The 21060-nt window shown below is 43.4% G+C and overlaps 1 protein-coding gene across 1 annotated transcript in view; it reads left to right on the top strand.

Annotated features, from left to right (window-relative positions):
- LOC311252696 (voltage-dependent calcium channel subunit alpha-2/delta-1-like) overlaps window positions 1–21060 on the top strand; it is a 92779-nt gene that overhangs the window by 15026 nt on the left and 56693 nt on the right. Inside the window, exons 2-3 of the mRNA XM_084346115.1 lie at window positions 3138–3219; window positions 6031–6147. Coding sequence (XP_084202241.1) covers window positions 3138–3219; window positions 6031–6147 — 199 coding nt within the window. The remainder of the gene's footprint in view (window positions 1–3137; window positions 3220–6030; window positions 6148–21060) is intronic.

Below are 21060 nucleotides of genomic sequence, written 5' to 3'. Positions count from 1 at the left end.
GAAAAACACTGAGCTACCTTTTCAAGCCACTCTTGTCCAGATTCACTATGTTCAACTTATCTAGAGTGTTTTTATACTTGATAAAAATGTATGTCCTCCTCTTCCTAATCCTGATTTTTAGTCTTAAGTGCAGGTAAAGCCCCGAAAACAGTGGATCCTACATTTCCCATAATGCATCTCGATAGGGACTGGTAAATGCTGGTCAACTGGCAGCTCCTTCCAGCACCACAGAAGTCATATTTAATCTGTTTTCACAGGCTGAACAGTACCTCGTAGTAATAATAGTAGCAGTAGGTGTAAAATCAACTCCAGAGAGCAACGCAGTGACAATGAAATGCAATAGAAATGGTTTTTAAAAATAGTTTAACAGATTATGCAGTTAAACCAGTAGTGTATAGAGTGAGCGACCACAACTGGCAACAAGAATAAAAGATATGAAGGAGGAAAAGGGGGCTTGGACAATTGCCTGTCAGAAAAAGCAAAAAAAAGAAACAGTCTGCTTCATAAGTGGGTGATATTAATGACTCAATGAGACAAGTGTGAGAGAAAAGAGGCTTGTAATGCCAGCAGGTCTCACACTTGGCTGAGCTTCGCGTTGGCCCCTCTCATCCCCGGCCCTGCAGTCTAACCACTGTATCCGAGAGGCTCTGCATGGCTCACCAGCCATTTTGCAAGCTTCCTTCCTTTCCACGTCGCCCCCCCCCCCCCCCCCTCTCTCCCAATTTCCCCAAGGAGAGGGCGAGAGAGAGAGAGTTAGAGGGGGGCAAAATAGGAGCTGCCGAGCATGGGAGGGGATGATGATGCTATCTTATTTTTCCATGTACCGCTCCAAGTTTCCATTCTCTCAACAAATGTTTTTGTACTTTTTTTCAGTAAAATACTCTTTCCATAGTGTGCTTCTAATCACAAAACATACAGTAAACTCACAATGAAGCCCACACATCCTGATGTTATGCAGGAAGGTATGTCCTACTGATAAGAGGATAAGAGGAAGATGGTTATTTGTGGAAGTGGCTAATCAGAACGCTGCTTTACCCAAGAGATTTTATTACGCCAAGATCAGAGAGATTTCAAAGATTCTCACTCAAAGTAAGTGGTGAGCCATTAGCGCCGGGTTGACCTCATGTAGGAACATCCGAGCTGGTGCGGACATGCGAGGAACTGATCACTTTCACCTGGATCGCGCTTGTTGTAGCCGTCCTCAGCTTCTGGAGGATTAGTGTCAGCTAGTTCATGACCAGAGCTGTCTGTACCTACAAGTGCGACACTAGCCATGGATCAGCAACAGGTGTTCTGCAGCAAAACGGCCCCACGCTTACAGCAGACGTGACGAGAATGTGCTGTAGAGATGTGGTAATAGGATTAATTTTTAATAGGGCATTGAACATTGGGTTGACTTTACATGTGTGAGGACAAAGTGAGCTTTTGTTGAAACAATGGACGGATAATGATCCTCAGTTCTTCTTTGAATCGGGCATAAACATACACCCACACACGCTCAACATTTTCACATCCGACACCTGTTGTAATGACCCCCCCACCTCTTTCTCCAGGCCAACTTATTCGAAAAAGTCAGCTGCATAACAACCCTAACACAGTGCACACCTGCTCGCTATGGTCAGCGGACCTTATCCTGACCCTGGAGTTGGCTCCATGTGCAGCAGTCGGCACGCAGAACAGCTACTACTCTGAAACACTTAAAAGTTAATTTATAAGAGATGTGCCCATAGTTGTAGGGGGATAGAAAGAGCTATGTGCTGACCACTCTATATCCGCCCTCAGCTGTCTCTCAGTAGGCTAAATATACAGCGTGGCTGCTATGCTACACATTTCCAGCGTGAGCTAACCGTTCTCATGTTACACTGTATTTTTTTTAAATAAGATAACAGAGGCAGGGTTCGTATGTCAAAGGCCCCTCAGCGGCGCGGAAGGTGAAGAGGTTAGTTCACACCGTGGGGGAGAAAGGGTAATTTTCTTTATGGATTATGTCATGTATTTTTTATTGGCTGTTGTAAAGGAGCTGGCGGGGGGGGAGGGTTTGTTGGTGTACTTACAGTGTATTGTTTTCAGAGGGCTCAGGACACGTTGTGTAGTTGAACAGAAGGAGGTTAACCAGAGTATTATGTGCTTTTGTTGTTCTTCGTCAGCTCTTGCATGAAAAAATGGCCAACTGTCAATGATTTTGCCCAGTTTAAAGGTTCATGAGGGCAGAACTTCAAAGTAAAACAGGAAATAACAAAACCTCAAACCATGACGGTTTGAACTATTTCCCAGAGAGCAAATGAATGCATCATTAGGAGGCTTATCTGGAACAAGCATTTTTTTTATCAAAGCCTAAAAACAGCCAGTCAAGCATGCACTTTTTTGGAAACAAACACCAATAACTTTTTGTTGCGTGTGTGGGGTCACGTCTCACCTGCCAAGTGAAGACATTCACTGGTGTTATGACAGTGAGGGGGTACAGTGGATACGGTCTCACATAGACACACACACTCATCCATGTGCACACACGACCTGAACTGAACTGAATATCAAGGAGTCCATATAAGGAGCCGGTGTCCTTAAAATCCCCGTGGCTACGTTACGAGGCGTAAAGTTGATTTCTAGTTTAGACGTGCTGTTAAGAACTGTTTAGAGTATTCTGAAATGTAACATCAATAACATATAATTTTGATTGAGTCAAGGAATCTCAGGGATGTTCTGATCTTACCAAAGTGTGTTAAAGTCATTTAAAACGAAGTCTAAACCCTAATTAATGAGCGTTTGTCTCTCTCGGGCTCTTTTCTGTCTCTTTCTGTCCTCTTTCTCATCAGAGGAATACATAAACCAGCATCTCACCCCTGAGGACGCGACACTCTCATGCTGACAAACTATGAATAGCTCTCGCCTTAATGCACAGCTCATGTGGAGTAGAGCAACGTATTCACTTGGCTAAACATTATTATTTCACGCTTCCCCTCCCTTAATCTACACAGCTTTTTTAGCATATTGTGATAGTGAGCAGTAAAGCTCAGTTTGGGTCATGTGAGATCGGAGCAGCTCAACAAATTTGATTAGACCGCCCAGGCCGATCAGAAGTTTTCCATTAGTTCATGAGGTTTGGTCGGCTAATTGTATGTTTTTTGTGTTTTTCTCAGAATAAAGGAATGGGTGGACCAGATGCAAAAAGACTTGATCACGTTAACAGACACAGCCAGCGGTATGCAACACCTAAAAAAGGTAAGCGTGACTTTCTGTCCCTCTGTCACACACACACTGACTACAACTGTTGCTCTAATTGACCGTGTATATTCATTGTTCGTGCATTTTATTCCAACAAAGTAAGAAAATAAGGAATTCTGAAAACAGCGTCTAAGCCTTTTTGTTGTTGAGAGCTCGAATTGTGAGGAGACACACCTTTCCCCCTTTTTTAACTAGCTCATGGTGCCTTCAAGTTGAACTCATGAGCTCGTGGTTAAGACACGAGAAGTCACAACATGTTTAGTATTATAGTGGTTAAGTCATGAGAAAACAGCTGGTAGGCTTGGCGACCGAGACTAGCAATTTAGCAAGCTGATGAGCTAACTGTGGGGTTAGCCTACAAAATATGTTATCCTTGCAGCACTCTGTTGGGCCTTGGGCTGGTTAACTGTCCTCATGCCTTCCATTGATATGACAAACTATTTTTAGTGCCCTCACATATTGCACCAATCAATTATGAGTGCCAGTATTGTCAGTGAGAAGACTGAGGAGCACTATTGTAGGGGGCAATGCCACTGCAGAAAAATAATGAATACTTTAATATCTCCTTTCCGTTAATCACTATTCAGACCAAATAAGTCCATAAGTACGAAAACAAACACAATGGACATATTGATTTCCTGGCTAACTAGCTAATTATAATTTCAGTTCAGCTTGAAATAAAACTCATTACGCAGATTTAGCATTGATAATAATTATCGTGCGTACTTTGTCACTTGCTTCTTTTCCACTCATTAACCCTCCTTGCATGACCTCGGCTGTCACAATACATCACCACTCTATATATAGTAGCTTCTCATTAGACATAAAGCTGCATCACTTCATCCCGCCAGCCCTGATGTACACGCTCAGATAAGATCAGCATCAGGACTATACTGTGATGGCTGTAGTCCTTGCACACACACACACTCACACACCCACCCCCCCCCACACACACACACACATAAGCCCACATCTGACAAAGGAGAAGAAGCTTTTTAGATCCACATTGATTGACATAATGCATCTGGCACTTTTGTTCCCCGCTTCCTTCCAGAATAATATCAGTCGGATTTAGAGTGTCACGGAAATCGTTACAAAGCATGTTTTTATTTGATGTGGTGGATTGACTTGTCACCAGAAATAAGAATTAAACACGCTGATATTTTTGTGTAACCGAATCCTCCTTGAAATCTTGAGCTGGGCGACGCCCTTGTTTAAAGGCGGCAAAGTCCTGTACGCGGCATGCAGAATTTAAAAGGGAGTGTTACACAGCTTGCGAGTTAATAATACATGTGGAGAAATTAGATACAGATCATCCTGTAAATTAAAACTGGGATGTCTTCCAATATTGTTAATGGTCAACACAAACTGTAGACTTTTATGCACGCGGTTGTACCCTTAGTCACTCAAAATCATGTCAGTTTTCAACTCAAAAAGCCCAAATCCAACTTTCAGCATACAGGTTATAAATATAGAAATTCAAAGAAAAACATCCTGGGTATTTTGTATTTGCAAAGCATAATCCAAATCTAAAAAGTACTGCTCTTTAATATTGCTCTTGCGCTAAATCAAAACCCATCGGACGCCTGGAGGATGAAGACAAATACACGCACGCGCCTCAGTTCTGTGTTTTGAATGTCGGACAATGAAATCCCTCCAGGCTGCTAAATAATTGGCTGTTTGGCATTTGTGTTTCTTATTTCTTTTTGCTGGAGCCTTTTTTTTTTTTTCATAGCACAGTAAATGGTCTGGTTACATAACCTGACATTGCAATTTAATCAGGGGACATGTAGCTTCTTTTCTTTTTGAGTCACTGTGCTTTGGTCGGTGAGGTCTGGTGAAGGATAGAAGACGGCCTCTGATGCAGTGTCAGCCTCAGACACAGTGTGTCCGTGGATGAAAAAATACCTTGAGACTGAGTGAATATGAGCAAGATCCTACCAGAACTGATCACATCTATACAGTATGTTTGTATTTGACGACCTGATGTCCTGTGATCGTCTTTGACTAGAAAACTGAGGTTTGATCATCGTGTGGACATGCCTACTGAAAGGGATAGAAGACCCCAAAACAAATTATTTTTAGATGTTCATCAGGTTTAATGCTGACGTTTATGCAGATTTTTGGCTATATAAAGCTAATTCATATTTTAAATTACTATTCTAGGGATGGCCGATTAGCTCAGCTCCATATAGTAGGTGGTGCTGTGCTTATGGCTTGTTATGATGTCTCTGTGGTCATAATAAAATCACTCAGACTGAAGCCCACAAGAGACAAAAATCCAATCAGTAACAAGTTATGTGCAGCTTATTAGTGTTAAACGCTGTTTGTGTAGCCTGAGTTATTTCACTATGCTGTTCATGTTTGTATCTGTTTCAAATTAAAAGCCCTCTAGAGTTTCATTTCTTAACAAGGCTTTTATTGTGAAACATTTGCAGGATGTGTTGCGGAAAACTCATTGACTTGCTCCCGTCTTCTCTCCAGTTTCACTCAGCACGCAGCAGAAGTTATTTATCGTTTTAATGGTAAACTACGTAGGAAGGGAAGTTAAATTGAATTATTGTTGTGTCACAGTTGTCCTGATAGACTGTAGCGCTGCTTCACTGTCATTCATGGACTCTCAGTACATTACTCTTGGGTGCGGCTGAGTCTCTTGCGACATCTAGTGGTGAAATTGTTTAAATTCCTGAATGTTATTGGACTGAATGGACCAAGTTCTGATAGTGAAACTAGTGACTTGACAATCGAGGACTTGACATCCAGTTCTGCTCACCTCTGACCCTTTCCCTTCTCCTCTGATTGTCTCAGATATACCATAATCACAAAGCTCACTTCACCGTGGAAACCAACGATGCGACGGAACTGGTGGCGACGGCTGCCGGGAATATAGAGAGACTGCTGGCCAACCGCTCTGAAGCCCTCAAGGTGAGTGTGACCTCCTGTTAACCCTGCGTCTGAACGGGAGAAGGAGTTTGGTTATTGCTTCTTCTTCTGTTATTAACTTCACCATTAAAAAGCCACTAGTTTTTAGTTTGGGATGGAAAACATAAAAATGCAAATTTGAGTCTGTTTGTGAGATCAGGTCCAGAGCACAAGAAAACCCACAGCAACAGTCTGCTTCTCCTCACTGCACGTCAGAACAGACACTGGAACACAGCCACTGCTCCAGGCCAGCCACTGATAAAATATAAGCAGACATCCTCCAGCTAGATGACTTAATTCAAAGTTACCAGTCTGGGTTGATACATGCCAAAAAATGATAAAAGATTTCCATTGGGTGTATGTGTCGTATCAGTTTGCTTTTTGGCGATGCTATTGTTTACAGATGACCATGTTTAGTTCCAACTTTCAGGAATCCTTGGTCTTTCCTCCGACCACTGAGGCCGAGCCCTCAAACCTAATTCATACTTGACTGAGCTGACGCAAAATGCTAGAAAAGCTATGCTAGCCAAATGCATTCATTTTGTGATGAAGTCTCCCTGACAGTGTAGCACATGTAGCTGATAATTCTAACACTGAGGTTGTCTTGGATTTGGTTCCTTCGTTTGATTAATCAGTTTATAGTGTACAGACATTTTGCAAACCATAGTTTACATGTTAGCTTTTTTGGCCCGCTCTAGTGATAACACTATTAATCAATCGGGCTGGTCCACCACTTTGGTCCAGACTGAAATACCTCAACAACTACTAAATAGATTGCCAATAAATGTTGTGCAGCCATGCAACATCAGTGACCCCCTGACTTTTCATGTATTGCCACGCAGGTCAAACCTTTTTTTCACTTATCAGTCTCAACATCTACTGGATAGGTTGGCAGAAGGTTTATCTTACTGACTTTGAAGAACCCCTAACTATTTTCCATCTTCTAGCGCAACCGTTAGGTTCATATTTGTGGTTTCGGGTGATATGCCTCAACAATTTGTTAATGGTTTGCCAAGAAATTTAGTGGGATGATCAAGATGCTGTAGTCTGATTTACCGAATGTAGACTTGTAATATCATTTATCATATAAGTAGGTAACTGGGCACCTATTCCCCCGTTCCTTCAACTATTGCTACTGAAAACAATTACAACAGCCTACAAGCTAGTAGCTGTTTTCTTTTCTTTTGCTCGGATTTAACAATTTCAATGCCAGGGCTCACCTCCTCAGGTGCAAGTTTCCGACACTATTTTGCCCAGGCCATGTTGCTGCATCCTGGGTTTAACGCCACCCAGTAGTGGGTACTGCTAATTAGCAAATGCTAACTTGAAAAATTAAGATTGTGCACATGGAAAACATTACCTGCTAAACATCAGCGTTAGCGCATGCTAATGCTACCAGTAAAGCCTCACCAACCTGCTAGTGTGGCCGTAGACTCTCAGTCGTGTTTGCATGTAGTTACAAAGGGCAACAAGCTAAATTGATCAGTACGACCTTTCACTGCTCCTTAGTTTAAACACAGCAGTATCTGGCCAACTGAATTAAGGTCTCCAGGCGCTCCCGGTCTCGATCAATCGGGCTCCGAGAGTCAGAAATATCCAATTAAATCCAGACAGCCTGTTGCCATAGTTACGTTCTCATTGATTAACCCATCAATCTTCCCGAGCGTTCTTGTTTTTCTTACATTCCAGTAATTGCCAGGGGACGAGGGACAATTAGTTTTTGGTGTTGTTCTGTTGCACCCTGGGAGAGAATCACGACTACCGAGTGGATTGATGGCAGCGGAATAGAGACGTTGAGCTACAAGTTATTTTCCTCCGTTTTATCAACACCATCTGCCGTGTGTTTCACCTGCGCGAGTTAACAACAGTTGTTGAGCTCTTTACTGGAAGTGTGAAAACAGCGAGGGAGGCGGGGATGATATATATATATTTATTTATTTTAGCTGAACACCATATGCTGATTTTTCTTCTGTTCCTCTCAAAAAGTATTCGCCTGACACTGCATTAGCATTGAAGAGGAGATGGCCCCCGTGGTGGTGTGGTAGCTACTGCAAATGGTGTTCTGTATAATGAAGTGGAGTTGAGCCAGCTTTATGGCGATCAATTTATGTAAGGGACCATAAATAGTTGCTGTGTCCACTTAGCTGAATCATGAATTGAAATGGGCATAGGGAAAGGATGACTGCAGCATCTGTAATGATCTCGACCTGACCTACGCTAATCTAATATTTCTCTGCACTGGTTTCGACCCCTCCCTTTTGACTTAACAACTTCCACAATGGCTCTCTATCCCATGTTCCAATCGAGAGGGCTGATTGCACGCGTCATGAAGTCATCGAGTAAGAGAGCGATTGTGCGAGAGGTTATAGCTTTCTATCTAAGAGACACCGAGGAGATATGATGATGAGTAGAGGGTGAGCTGTAAGAGGCCCATCAGTGCACTACGCCACACCTCCCATGAGGCAGCGTACAAAAGACTAGAAGCCTATTACAGACCTCCCATCCATTAGGATCTTTGCCTCTTAGTACACAATTCAACAGGCAGCACTCTCCTCTTCTTCACGGGGGGGGGGGTTAGGTACATGGTACATGGAAAAGTTTCCACCTCCAGATACTGTTACACTGAATTCTGGTTATTTTGCGATTTGAAACCGCTAATGGCATTTTCGGTAGACCCATCTTCCCCGAATATGCCCCCTCTACTGTAATGTTCAATTGATATTGTGATCTGTATCACCGAATCCAGCTGAACACCGCAGGAAGACACATTTGAAATATAGTTAACCCATTTGCCAAGCAGCAGAAACAAGGCATTATCCCACCTTGGAAAATAGTTGCAGGAAGACCCTTCTCAATGCGGAAAGTTTATTATGCCAAAGCAAGAAGTTGAATAACGGTAACTCCCACTTACATCCTGCTTTTGTCTTTAATTGGAGTGTGTACAATTGGCATTCACTCCTGCTGTAGTCACAGGTGTTTATCGTCTCCAGCTCTAATCCACAACATTTGGGTGGACACGCACATTTTTGCCCCTTTTCAGACTCGATGCTACGACATGCATTAAAGTTAAGGACGATGGCCTGTTGATACTTTTCCGTCTTTCTCTGTTCAAGCAGAGCTTAAGCATCATAACCACCGTGTCACTGACCCTTTTCAGTTGCGTGATGGGTACTGCACATGTGCAACTATCAACAGAGATGAGAAAGAAGAGAGAAGTCTCACTCCTTAGCTACTTCCATAATCAGTTCCGAAAAGAAGAATACGTCTACATCATCTTCTGGATGTAGCCTGATGAGGTGTATGATGCGCTGATTTCTACCACAACAAAAGAAACTTGTAACAAAACACTGTAAGGCATCACGCCATGAGGCTTAAACCCCACTGAAATTGTCTGTATTTCCACCCCTTGCAGCTGTACAGTTCAGGCTATTGTTTTTGAAATAAGCCAAATGGACACCGCCTCTCTTGACTAGTGGCATTTCTCTTTACACTAGGCCAACTTGTCTCTTCTGGCTACACTTTGCAAGTGTTTATTTGTTTTGTGTGCATGTGCGTGTGTTTGTTCGCCAGCATCGAGGAACACAATCCCATTAGAATGATGGCTGCTGTCATTAACTTAATCAGGGGCCCGCTCGGATTTGCTGTCTGTCAATCTGACATCTGCCCGTCCTGTCGCCTCAATTCAAGCGCTGCGTTTGACGGGCGGCGCTCTCGCGACATGCAATCTCTCAGCTGTTGGCAGCTGTGGCTACTCAGAGGGAGACAGATTTTAGTTTATTATTATACTCACAGTGGGTCTAACTCTATCTGGAGCTGTGCACAAGACAAGAACCAATCTTCCTAAGACTGTCTCTCAGCTGTTACAAGCAAAACTTCACACTAGCATCATTATAAACACCTATGAGAAACCTGTTTACAGTTTAAAGACTGCTTAAAAACGTTAAAGGGGCAGTATGTAATAATTTAAGTTGAAATTATTTTATATTAAATTATTATTATTATTAAGAATGTGAATAAATAGCAGTTTTAACATGATGTTTATGTACTGTGTTGCAGACATATCCTCTGAGGTTAGCACGCTAACCAGCTAGCCCCACCCCATCCAGTTCCTTAGCTCCTGTGCTAGCGGTGTAAACACTCACATTTCTGAACTGAACTGCTAGCTACAGGGCTAACTAAGCTAACTAGCTAAGGCAGCTATGGTTAGTAGCAGTTAGCGGTTACTCTGGTGATATGCTGCCCCCTATTTTTTTTGGGTATGAATGTGACAGGCGGACAAAACTTATGTCCTTGTAAACCATTACTAAGCTTTAGATGAATTAAGATTAATACGACGGTAACAACATGGTTGTTGTTGATGAGCCAGACAGCTATTGCTAATTTTAGCTAAAAGCACAGCTACCTAAGAGCTAGCTGGTTGCTGCAAGAACGGCAGCAAACGTGGCTAAGTAGTGTCTAATGTTAGCAACGATGATTGCACTGAAGGTTGTAAGTTAGCTAGGTTAGCTAGCAAGCGGATGTAGCTAAAAGCTAACTATCTGCTTTGAACAACAGCACCTGCTCACGTCGCTTTCAGTGTGCTAGCAGTTAGCTCTAGTTAGCTAAAGGCAAGTGTCACTTTAACTTTGGGTCTAAATTGAGAACAATGCCTTATAAAGGTTCACAGATCCTTTATGATGCACTTAAGCTGCTTGTTTTCCTCCAAAACACAAATATGTGGACATGTTTTAGTACCAAATCATTCTTTCTGCTTTTTATTTTTTAAATTACTTGGATGAAACTACCATCTACAATCTTTCCACATCCCCTCAGGCAGCTGTACAAATACACCCAGTTGGGAGTCATCAGTCTTGGCAAACAACTTCGTAAAGTGTCACAAGTCTTCGGGAATAATTCCAGTGTGTTTTAAGTTTGTACCACTTATGTCAGTTTTTGCTCAGATTTGTGTTGCTGATACTGGCGTCTGTCTGTACACAGTTGGCAAAGCTGGAGCTCGTTTTCTTTTCTCAATTTATGTCATTCGACAGACTGTCAGTTCCTTCTTGAATCCATCAAAGATGTCCTAGAAACAGATTTGTATCTGCCATGTATCTGTACTGTTTTTTGGTTTGAATCCGCAGTAGTAGCCAGCATCCAGGGGACTTCTTTGCAAGACGGATAGTTCATATAAGGTCTGTTGTCTCAGTTTTCATGCATTAAAGCCTGTAAACATACAGCTCTCCATCCTCACACGCCTGTCTCAACCATTTCAAGTTAATGTTCCCAAAGTGTTGGTGATCTGACTGGGGAAATAGTTTTGTTTCCAAACCGCTCATGGGCGATCAAAGACTTTTTCCTCTTTCATGTCGCGCCACAATATTCTGCATTTGGTTCACGTTGTGCTTAAAAGGATGTCAAGTGAAACGGGAATTCTCAACAGGAAAGAAACCGGCGCGGTGCTGAGAGAGCTGCGAAACTTTCTACCTCAGACAAAACCCCCGAAAGTCTCGTTGTCATCTGCAGCGTGCCGTAGCTGATTATTTTTTAGAGGGAGATATCGACATGTGTGTGTGTGCGTGCCAGACTGAGAGTTGTCTCCCAGATCTCTTTGATTCTTCTGAAGATGAGTCAGATTCTTTGGGCGGCTGCTGTCTTAGCTTAGTTTCACTGCTGATGCGACTCTGGAGATTACAGACGCCGAACCTTTACAGGCTGCACACACTGGACTTCTATATGCTCACACACGCGAGTGCAGTCACCTTCCCTTTTCTCTAGCCTTTGTTTACATCCCTGAAATCCTTTCCCACCTCTGGACCTCCATTCTTGTCACATACGGTATTTTATTTCACCCGTTCTACGTTTTTTTTCTCTCTCCTTCCTCCCTCCAACCCTGTCCTTCCATCCTCATTGCTCATAACTCCCTCGTAACTTCCTTTCCCATAACTTCACCCCGATTCTCTGTCACTCTTCATTCCCATTGTCCCATTTTTGCGTTGCCCCGTGTTCCTCTTCTCTCCGTTTCTGTCCTTTCTTATTTCTTCCCTTTTGGATGCATATGTGTGTGTGTGTGTGTGTGTCCATGTATGTGTAAATGGGGCACAGTGTGAATATGGATGATAAATTCCTCTGAAAGTAAGGAAGCGTTACACTTTAAAATTTGATCTCCTCTCTCTGTCCTGCCTGTCGTCTCTATTTCCAACTTCTCGTTCCTCTTCAGGCCACTCCGTCTTTTTAGCTGTAATGCTCCAGATTGTGTGAAAAATGAACCAGTATATCTTGTTTTTCTTTACCATATCTTTAGCATTTATATATATATATATATGTATATATTATAAGCAGTGGCGGACTCAGGATGTCTTTGGGCCAGGGGGCGAAAAAATGAAAAGGGCACCTCATATGTGGGGAGGCACCAGAGCACAGAAAGTCATGATATATATGTGAAATCATTACCTTCTTGAGTAATTTCTCATCCTCATGCTCAACCAGGAAACTTTGCATCTCCTGAAACATGACGTTAATATAAAGCAGGGCATTGTTTGCCCATCTGTTTTCTCCAAGGACGACTGAAACTTCTGCTCTCACGTCACCTTAAAAGTGCTCTCCCTACCATGCTACAGGTGTGCATCTGCTTTTCTCTATCCAAGTTAGCAAGTTTTTCTCCTCAGTGAGGGCTCCAAACCCACCCCGATTCTAGCTATAGATGCTGTATTCCCACAAAAAGGAGTTTTTGTCTTGCTTTAGTGGGTTTTCTGGGATTGCATTTGCGTCTCTGAACACCTAAATTGAAAAAATGATTAACAGAGTGAGAGACACGAGGCAAAAACACTCCATGCACTTGTCTTGTTTCTGACAAGAGGGTTGGACATCCAAACATACAGATGTTATGCTGCCCCCAAATTTGTTTTGAGAATGAACATAGTCTAACATAGAGCGCATTCAAACATGCACACATCTGACTTGTTGTCATTAAATCACACACAAAAAGCCCAAATCATCATTAATACATCATTACACAACAGAGATTGTAGTTGACTGATGTAATCAAAGGAAGAGCTGCCTCCCTGCACTGTTTACCTCCTCACAGTTTCTATCTCTTTGTGTGGCTATGACTCAGATCCTCCTCCACTGTACTTCCCTCCAGTTGCCTCCATCATTACATCCACCCTGAGCTCACATGTACTTGTGACTCCGAGCTGCTCCCCATACACTCGGGACACCTTTTGTCCATCTGGTCGTAGCATCGACCTGCGTTTCTTTTTTTAACCCGCCTTGACAGTAGATCGCCGCTCTCTGATATCCAGGCCACTCCTGACTCTGTTCTCATCAATAATTGAATCTTTCCTCTTAACCAATACTCTTTGATGGGGCCTGTGGTTAACTTCCCCCCAGAGGAATAGGTCATCCGTCTTCCCACAGTGACACAGGAAAAGGGTTCATTTATCATAAGAAGGCGTAGCAGTTTGTGGTGGTTGAAAAGAAAAATGTAGCAGTGACTTATATTAAATATGTGAGACAAAATGCACTGAAATTAAATTCACATAACCAAGTTGTGTTTAAGTGTTTTACATTTCAAAAGCTTGAGAGGAAACTCTGGTAATATGCTGAGGTAACTACTTGTTTCTAGCACTGGGAACTGTTTACCAAAGAGGCTGATCGCGACATTTATATCTTAATGTGATCTAAAGTCCAACTTTTGTGTCTTAGTTTGAGATATGTTTCAGAGCACGTCTAATGAGCCAGCTGGACAAGAAAATAATGACATGAGTCATGACTCATCTTAGAATAAATAAAGAAATAAAGAAAAGCATTTGGGCTGAGGGGATTTTTTAAGGGTGGGGATCTTATGGTCTGCATTTTTTCTGCAACAGCCATTCAAAGTTATCACCTCTCTGTATAGTAGTTATACAGTAACCAAGCACAGTTGAATATTACATTTAAGTTGTATGATATAAAAAGTTTAGCAGCTTAACATTATTAGTCTACTTTTCTTCATTCGTCATTTTAATGTAACAGATTTCCTCCATTTTAAAAAAAAGGTAACTGAAGGTAACTACTTACAAACATTTCATTGACCTAACTTCCTTAATGTTGCAGTTGTTTCAATATAAAATGGCTGCAAAAGTAGTGACACGCCTTTCGTTTGTCCTTGTAAATGTAAAACCTCACAGTTGCTACTTTTGACATGAAAAAGCCAAGGAGGATGTCCCTCGCTGATGGCCAGTCTCAAGATGGCCTGAAACTGGTGAGCGAGGGCTGACTTGTTGGGACGAGGGGGAAGGTTATTCTGTGTGTGTGTGCCTTCAAGGAACTCCCTCTGATGCTTTGTACCCACCTTGAGCGATGCTTGTTGACAAAAAAGCACCAGCTTCGAGGGACATGGCGGCCTGCCAAGACCTCCCCCAGACGGACCGCCTGCACAGACGAGAGCGGACTGACCTGCAGAGACGACGTGGTGATTTAAATCAAAGAGGGGAGCGAATAAAAGGAAGAATGAGTAATAAGAGAGAGCGAGGCTCTTTGTTTCCTGGAGACTTTTTACTTGAGCAAAGTAAAAGAGAAAGATAAAGAGAGGGAGAGCATCAGGGGATGAGACAGTACCGGACTACAGAGCAGACAGCTGAGGACTTTGCTATTTGAATATTGATTGGTCAGGGTTATCTCAGTCCTGGGATCGCATTAGTGCCTTGGCAGCGGATCCAAAAAGGCTTTGGCTGCCCACCAGAGTGTGAGCCACAGTTGGGTAGCCATTTTGGAAACAGAAACAACAGTTGTTTTTCAACCTTGGCTTCTCGCGTTGGTTTAAATCACCCTCAGCGTGGGTTTTCCGTCGATAGGAAACCAAAACCTTCCTAATTGTGAGTGGGCCGCTGGCGTTGGCACAGAGACGCAGGTTTGAGTCGGGTCTTAATTGCCCGGGAGAAAGATGGCCCGCGCTACAATGGCGAGATAATGAACAAAATGTTCCTGGGTCTCCTGTGTTGCCGTCGCACGGGAGCTTCTTCGCTCTCCACAGAGCATGGACCACGGATGCGGCAGGTTACCATGACACCCTGGTCGCTAGGCAACGTGGGCATCATAAACAGATTCGTCTCTCCCAAAATGAATCACTTCTCCTTCATCGGGTACTTTAATTCAAGTGCCCTCGCCCGCCGTAATCCAACCTATGCATGCATTAAAACACCAAATTGCCTGTGTAGTGGCATTCGTGTTCGTTTAAATTGTCCAAAAAGGATGAGAGCTGAGAGTGTGAGCTCTTGAATAGGAGCTCTTTAAAACGCTGTGTTATGTAGTGGTGCGTAATTACAGAGGAGTCACTGATCTCCAGTGTCTGGAAGTGCGTTATTAAACCGACACTGGATGACATGCTGTGAGTCATTAGACGCTGCTGTTAAAGCCCTAATCACAGACTAGGCACAAACACACACACAGAAGGACACACACACTCACACACATGCTCATTAGGCTCCTCGCTCAACGCGTTATTTTATTAAGTTGTACGATAAGAGAAAACAGTTTCCCATGAGTGCTTAGCCGCTTGTGCTCAAAGATCAAATGCTGTGATGACTTAGATTTTACTTCTGGTGACATTCTGAAGAGAGCTCGTTATGTCGTTATGTCCAAGAATATCTCTCAGTTAAGCGCCAGGCAATATTTGCTGTATGATAATCATAGAATGTATTATTATCGCTGAATAAACAACATAAATTTTCCTTTAGTGTCACATGTCGAGGAGTTATTATCGGCAGGTAATTTATGCTGATGGCAGTGCAGTGCACAGCGGGGCTCTCAGAGCAACAAGCTTCTCGCAGAGTGATCTAATATTGTGAGTAGCCCTGAGACATTAGCTCAGTGTAGGAGAGATTGAAAGGCACTATAGTTTCTTGGTAGTGGAGATCAATTATGGGATTGGGGCTGATTTATGGAACACACACAGACTAAAAATACACAATACAAATTGTTGTTTCCCATCCCGATCCCTTTTGGTGCAGATGCAGGACATTTTTTTCGACATTTTCATGAATTTCTCATGGAATAATGTAACGATCTTGATGATATAATAAAAATAGTATTTAGGTTGGCTTGTATCTAAGAGTGAGTACAATTATAGTTCAGCAGTTATGGGTGGTTTCAACTTTTCAAGTAAGTGCATGACATTTGTGCAACCTAGCTAACGCTCTGACAGGAATCAAGCACGACATTGCGAGTCGACAACATTAATAAAGTTGTAACTTTACCAAAACGATCATTATCGACTGCATTCTAGTTTTCCTCTTTTAAGTACCTTTTTAATGTAATATAATAAAGAGACTGTACCTACCCACAGCAGTCGAGCAACAGCTTCTGCGTGGGTACGGCAACACCACTTGGACAAACCCACATGCAGAACTGCAGCACACCATGAAGCCAACATCGCTGCCTCCCTGCTCTACATTTGTCTGCCAGAAGACTATGAAACATATTTAAAAACGGCAGCTTTAGCCAACAATGTACAGTATATACAGTCAGCAGTGAGGGGGCGGTGAACAGCAGCTCAAAGGAGAATTCAGAAAACCTTTTGCAAAGCATTTTTTTAAATGTTACCAGCTCGCAGAAAAAGAAAGCAATATTGTGCAAACATATTTCCGTCGCTCTCACCAGAAACTATTAATATTTAATATCTATAACGTCGCAGAAAAAGTTGAATCAGTGAGAATGAGTGTGTGTAAGTGATTTTGGCCACCAGTGACTCATTATTCACCACTTCCTGGAGTGTGTGTCTGTGTGTGTGTGTGTGCGTTGTTTGTCTGGCTCCCTTGTCAGCCCAGCTGTCGCGCTCTCCGTGCGTCTCCGCGGCTCCAGCTTTGTGTTTGTCATCTCTGTCTACCTACATGAAACTTACAGTACATGCATACAGAGAGGGTGTGTACATTTGATGTGTCTCGCTCGTTATTGCTCTCCGTCACACGCGGTCCCGGACAGCAGCAGCTGTGCTACAGGATAGATGTGTCATCATGCGACGTGCAGAACGATAGTTGACATCGTCGACTGTTTTCTTTGGCTGCCGATTTCAGATCTTTTTTCCCTTCTTTGGCGGCTCGATGCATCAGCAACAGCTTGGCGCGATGAGCGCCGAAACAAATCGACGTGTTAAATTATCACTGACAATAAATCCACTCAAAACACCGATGCCAAAACACTGTCTCAGCCTTAAGTGGGAGCTAAAGGAAGCGGGCGCCGAGCCAACTCGTTCACAAAAGAGTCACAAAAGAGTGACATGAAAAGCCAAATCCAAGGTGATAGAGACTGTGACATTACTTCAAGAAGCGCCATGTCAACACTGAAGCCAGGTACAGCTGTAATTGGGAGCTGTTGGCAGCCAGCTGGCGCACGGATAGAGTTTGCTGGAGGAGAGATGGGCTGTCAAACCAGCGCACAGCAGTGGATGGCAAGACGGTAACGCCAGCCTCTGACAAGTCACTTCCTGGGAAGTTTCTATGTTGTTGAGGGCCACTTCCTGTCTAAAACACGTGTAGTAAACAGAGTTAACTTGTCAACTGAGTGTACACAGTTGTTCTTCCTTTCTTGTGACACTCTGTGTGTGTGTGTGTGAGAGAGAGAGAGAGTGCAAATCTCTCTCCCCCCCTTTTTCTTTCTCACCACTCTCCTCCTGGCTCCCTACAGGCTGAGCAGGATAGATCTGACTAAAGTGCTGCCAGTCACAACAGCAGATGCTCATGTTTCCCTGGCTCTCCCGTGCCTCCCTACACATCAGTGAGATTGCAGGTGTGTGTGTGTGTGTGTGTGTGTGTGTGTGTGTGTGTGTGTGTGTGTGTGTGTGCTGTCCTGGCAAGACTAGATGCTCTAATCAGCCTGCCAGGAACGTGTCTGTCAGGAAAGCAGGCGTGTTTACACAGAACATCTCTGTGTGTGTGTGTTTTTTTTTTTTACCATCTTAAATCAATCACCCGGACCTGAAGAAGGCTTTTGGATTTTGTATCTTACATGTATGTGCACGAGTTCACTTTCATTAGTCGATCTCATTGCTTTCCGCCCTCCCTCTCCACATCCTGCGTTCAGACTCCCAAGACTCGCGGTTAAATTAGACAAAGTCCGTCCTCCGTTAAAAGTAAGCGAGGGCTGCGATTGATCACCGGAGAGCCGGCGCTGTTCTGCGAAGAGTGCGGGAGAACGAAACCGTGAGAGACTGCGCATCGTAAATCCACAAAAAGTTGCGTTCGAGAGGAGTCGCAGGCGCTGAGAAGAGAACAAAAGAGAGATCAGGGTACTTCCCACATGTAGGCTGCAGAACAGAAGTCTGTTACGTTGCCCTCAAACTTACTTCTGTGTACTTTGTGCTGACGAATTTGTGTTCATCTGATCAACCAGGGTGAGAAAGGGGATTCAGGAGATGCGTTCCCTTACGTTGAAGTATTTAATGACGCTTGATCGTGAGAGATTTAAGGCATTCGAGTGATCATGATTCATTTTCTCCAAAAATGAACATGCACACTCTTTCTCTGCATGAGCATACCAGTGGATTTATGGGAGATCTGCTCTGAAGCAGGCACTTGCAGCTTGTTAAACATTTTTTCCCGCTTGCTCATTGTTAGCAGCCCAGCCCAGTTCTTCTCTGTTGTTTATATGCCGTACGTCTCGTTCCACTCACTCAGCACGTTTTAGTGCATGGGCAGTAAACCTCCTCTGCCACAACGGCTGCACACGAGGACACAACGACGACTTGTACCTGATTTCCACGCATAAAACCACCGGCTGCTACGCTGCATGAACCAGGAGCAGATCATCCTCATTATCTGTTCTGTAACTCAGCAATATGCTCTCATTAGTCATTCTATAGCAGCTTGCTGATATCATAAAATGTAATGCCAGCTCATTAGCAAGTCCATATTTCTGTCGTGCTTGTTTATTCTCATTACTTACAGCACTTTCCAGAGACAGGTCGTAGTTTCTCTGAGCTCAGAATCCATCGGGACGCTCAGTTCCTGTGACTTATCATCTGACTTATGCTCACGCACGCTGTCAGGTGTACAACCCACGAAGCTCTGCGGATCCGACACCACTTGCAGGTGTGGCGAGATCACGCAGCGAGACCGTGGTTTTGACATGAAAGAACAGTGGAGGAAACTGCAACAGCTGCCGGCCTTTGACTCTCTGACCTCTTGATCTGCCGTAAAGATACTCATTAATGAGTTCCTCTCTGTGCTCAGAGCATGTGTGTGTGTGTTTGCGGGCAGGTGTGTGTGTGTGTGTGTACGTACGTACAGCTGCTGGAAATCTCAGCTGACAGCTGTAACTGTTGGTTTTGAGGCATCAAAAGAAGGGTCAGTAAGTCCAACTTTGAATTAAATGACAAGGTCAACAGAATAAAACAATACTAAACACAAGACATTTCACTGGCTGAGATTCATTTCTAACCAGAACCACTACCTGCCTACCCTTAAACCTGAGTTGTCCCCAGAACAGATGCTAACCCCCACAGTGTGACTGTATAATCAGATTTTTGCTCCCTTTTACAGGAGTTGTCCACACACACACACACATTATGTGTAATGCTCTGGTGTAATCATTAGTTTCTGTCTTGTAAATATTTGTAGCTACAGAATTTGCTCACTTCGCAGATAAATAATGACTCGATCTTCTTCAAACAAGCGCTTTTTCGCACCCCTCTCAATGATTTTTCTCTCAGAAATGTGAAGGAAACCTTATCTTCATGTCTGTCTACGTCCGAGCATTTCTGTGTCATTCATTTCAAGAGACATCGAGTCACTTTAGTCGTTGAAACCGTTCACACGTGTCCTTGGCGACTCTGTAAGGACGCTCCCACACAGGGTTTGAAAGCCTGCAACTCCTCTCCAGTTAGTTAAAACTGAAGAAGCCTCTTGGATGAGAGGTGAAACGTCTTCAAATCCAGTTACCTGTGATACAGCACTTAGAATAGACTTTACATATTTTAACATCTGCTTTTAGATGCAGCTAAAGGGTCAGTGTGGACATTAATATTTATTTTAACTGCTCCTTAAAAAGGATGAAACCAGGACTGCTGTGACCGACACTGGCCTGTGAATGTGGTGGCTGTTGTTTGCAAATTGCTTTTGTTTGCACCTCTTATTGAATTTCATTCTTTTAATGACGCTTTGAGCTCAAACAGGAGTACTTCCTGAGTAAATCACCATCGACAGGTTTGTGACCACAGCATCAGATAAGCAGTTTAATAGATTGATTGAAACTCACACCCCAATCTTTCTTTGCACCATTAATGACCTGGCTGGAACCTGACAGTAAGTTCTCATTAGCAGCTGTGGAGCCAACGGTAACTGGCATCTGCATCTGCAAAGTGTGTTTGTATATAAAACATGAAATACTATAGGGAAATTCACAAATATAAAAAGCTAACATAGACATAGGAAGGAGGACGACCCATTGGGAGGTACGTCGCCCAATTATTTTTTTTCCGTATGCATTCTTGCTGGTGCCCGCAAACCCATACAACGACGGTTAGTATTCAAAACGCAGCGAAGCTTTTCTTTTCCTGCTTTAACCGCACAAACACACACATAACTCCGTTTCACCTTTGCTCCCACGCTAGCCGCAAGGTCCCGCCGTCTCTGACACCTGCTGCTAAATTTCCCCGCTAATGAGACACAACTGAGAGGCTGTCGAGGTAACTGTGTTCCCGACCACAAGAGCCCCCGGCATGCATTATGGGGCGCCGTGGCGTACAGACATAACGAGTCATCTGAAGCCAGATCTCCAGGAGAGAGGGGGGGGGTTTCATGATCAAAATGTTGCCTCAGTGCCAGTTGATTGTACAGGAAAGGGGTCATTCTTTGAGAAAAAAAGAGGGAGCAGTGCAACAAGAGATAAAAAAATGTTGTGATGATAGTATTAGATATTTAGTGCTTTTGAATGAGTGAGTCCACATTTATAAACAAAGATAAA

Source organism: Pagrus pagrus (assembly GCF_965226575.1).
Source record: "Pagrus pagrus genome assembly, chromosome: 23".
In the NCBI taxonomy this organism is placed as follows: Eukaryota; Metazoa; Chordata; class Actinopteri; order Spariformes; family Sparidae; genus Pagrus; species Pagrus pagrus.
The sequence above is the reverse complement of the archived record's forward strand: the minus strand, read 5'-3'. Positions and strand labels throughout refer to the sequence as shown.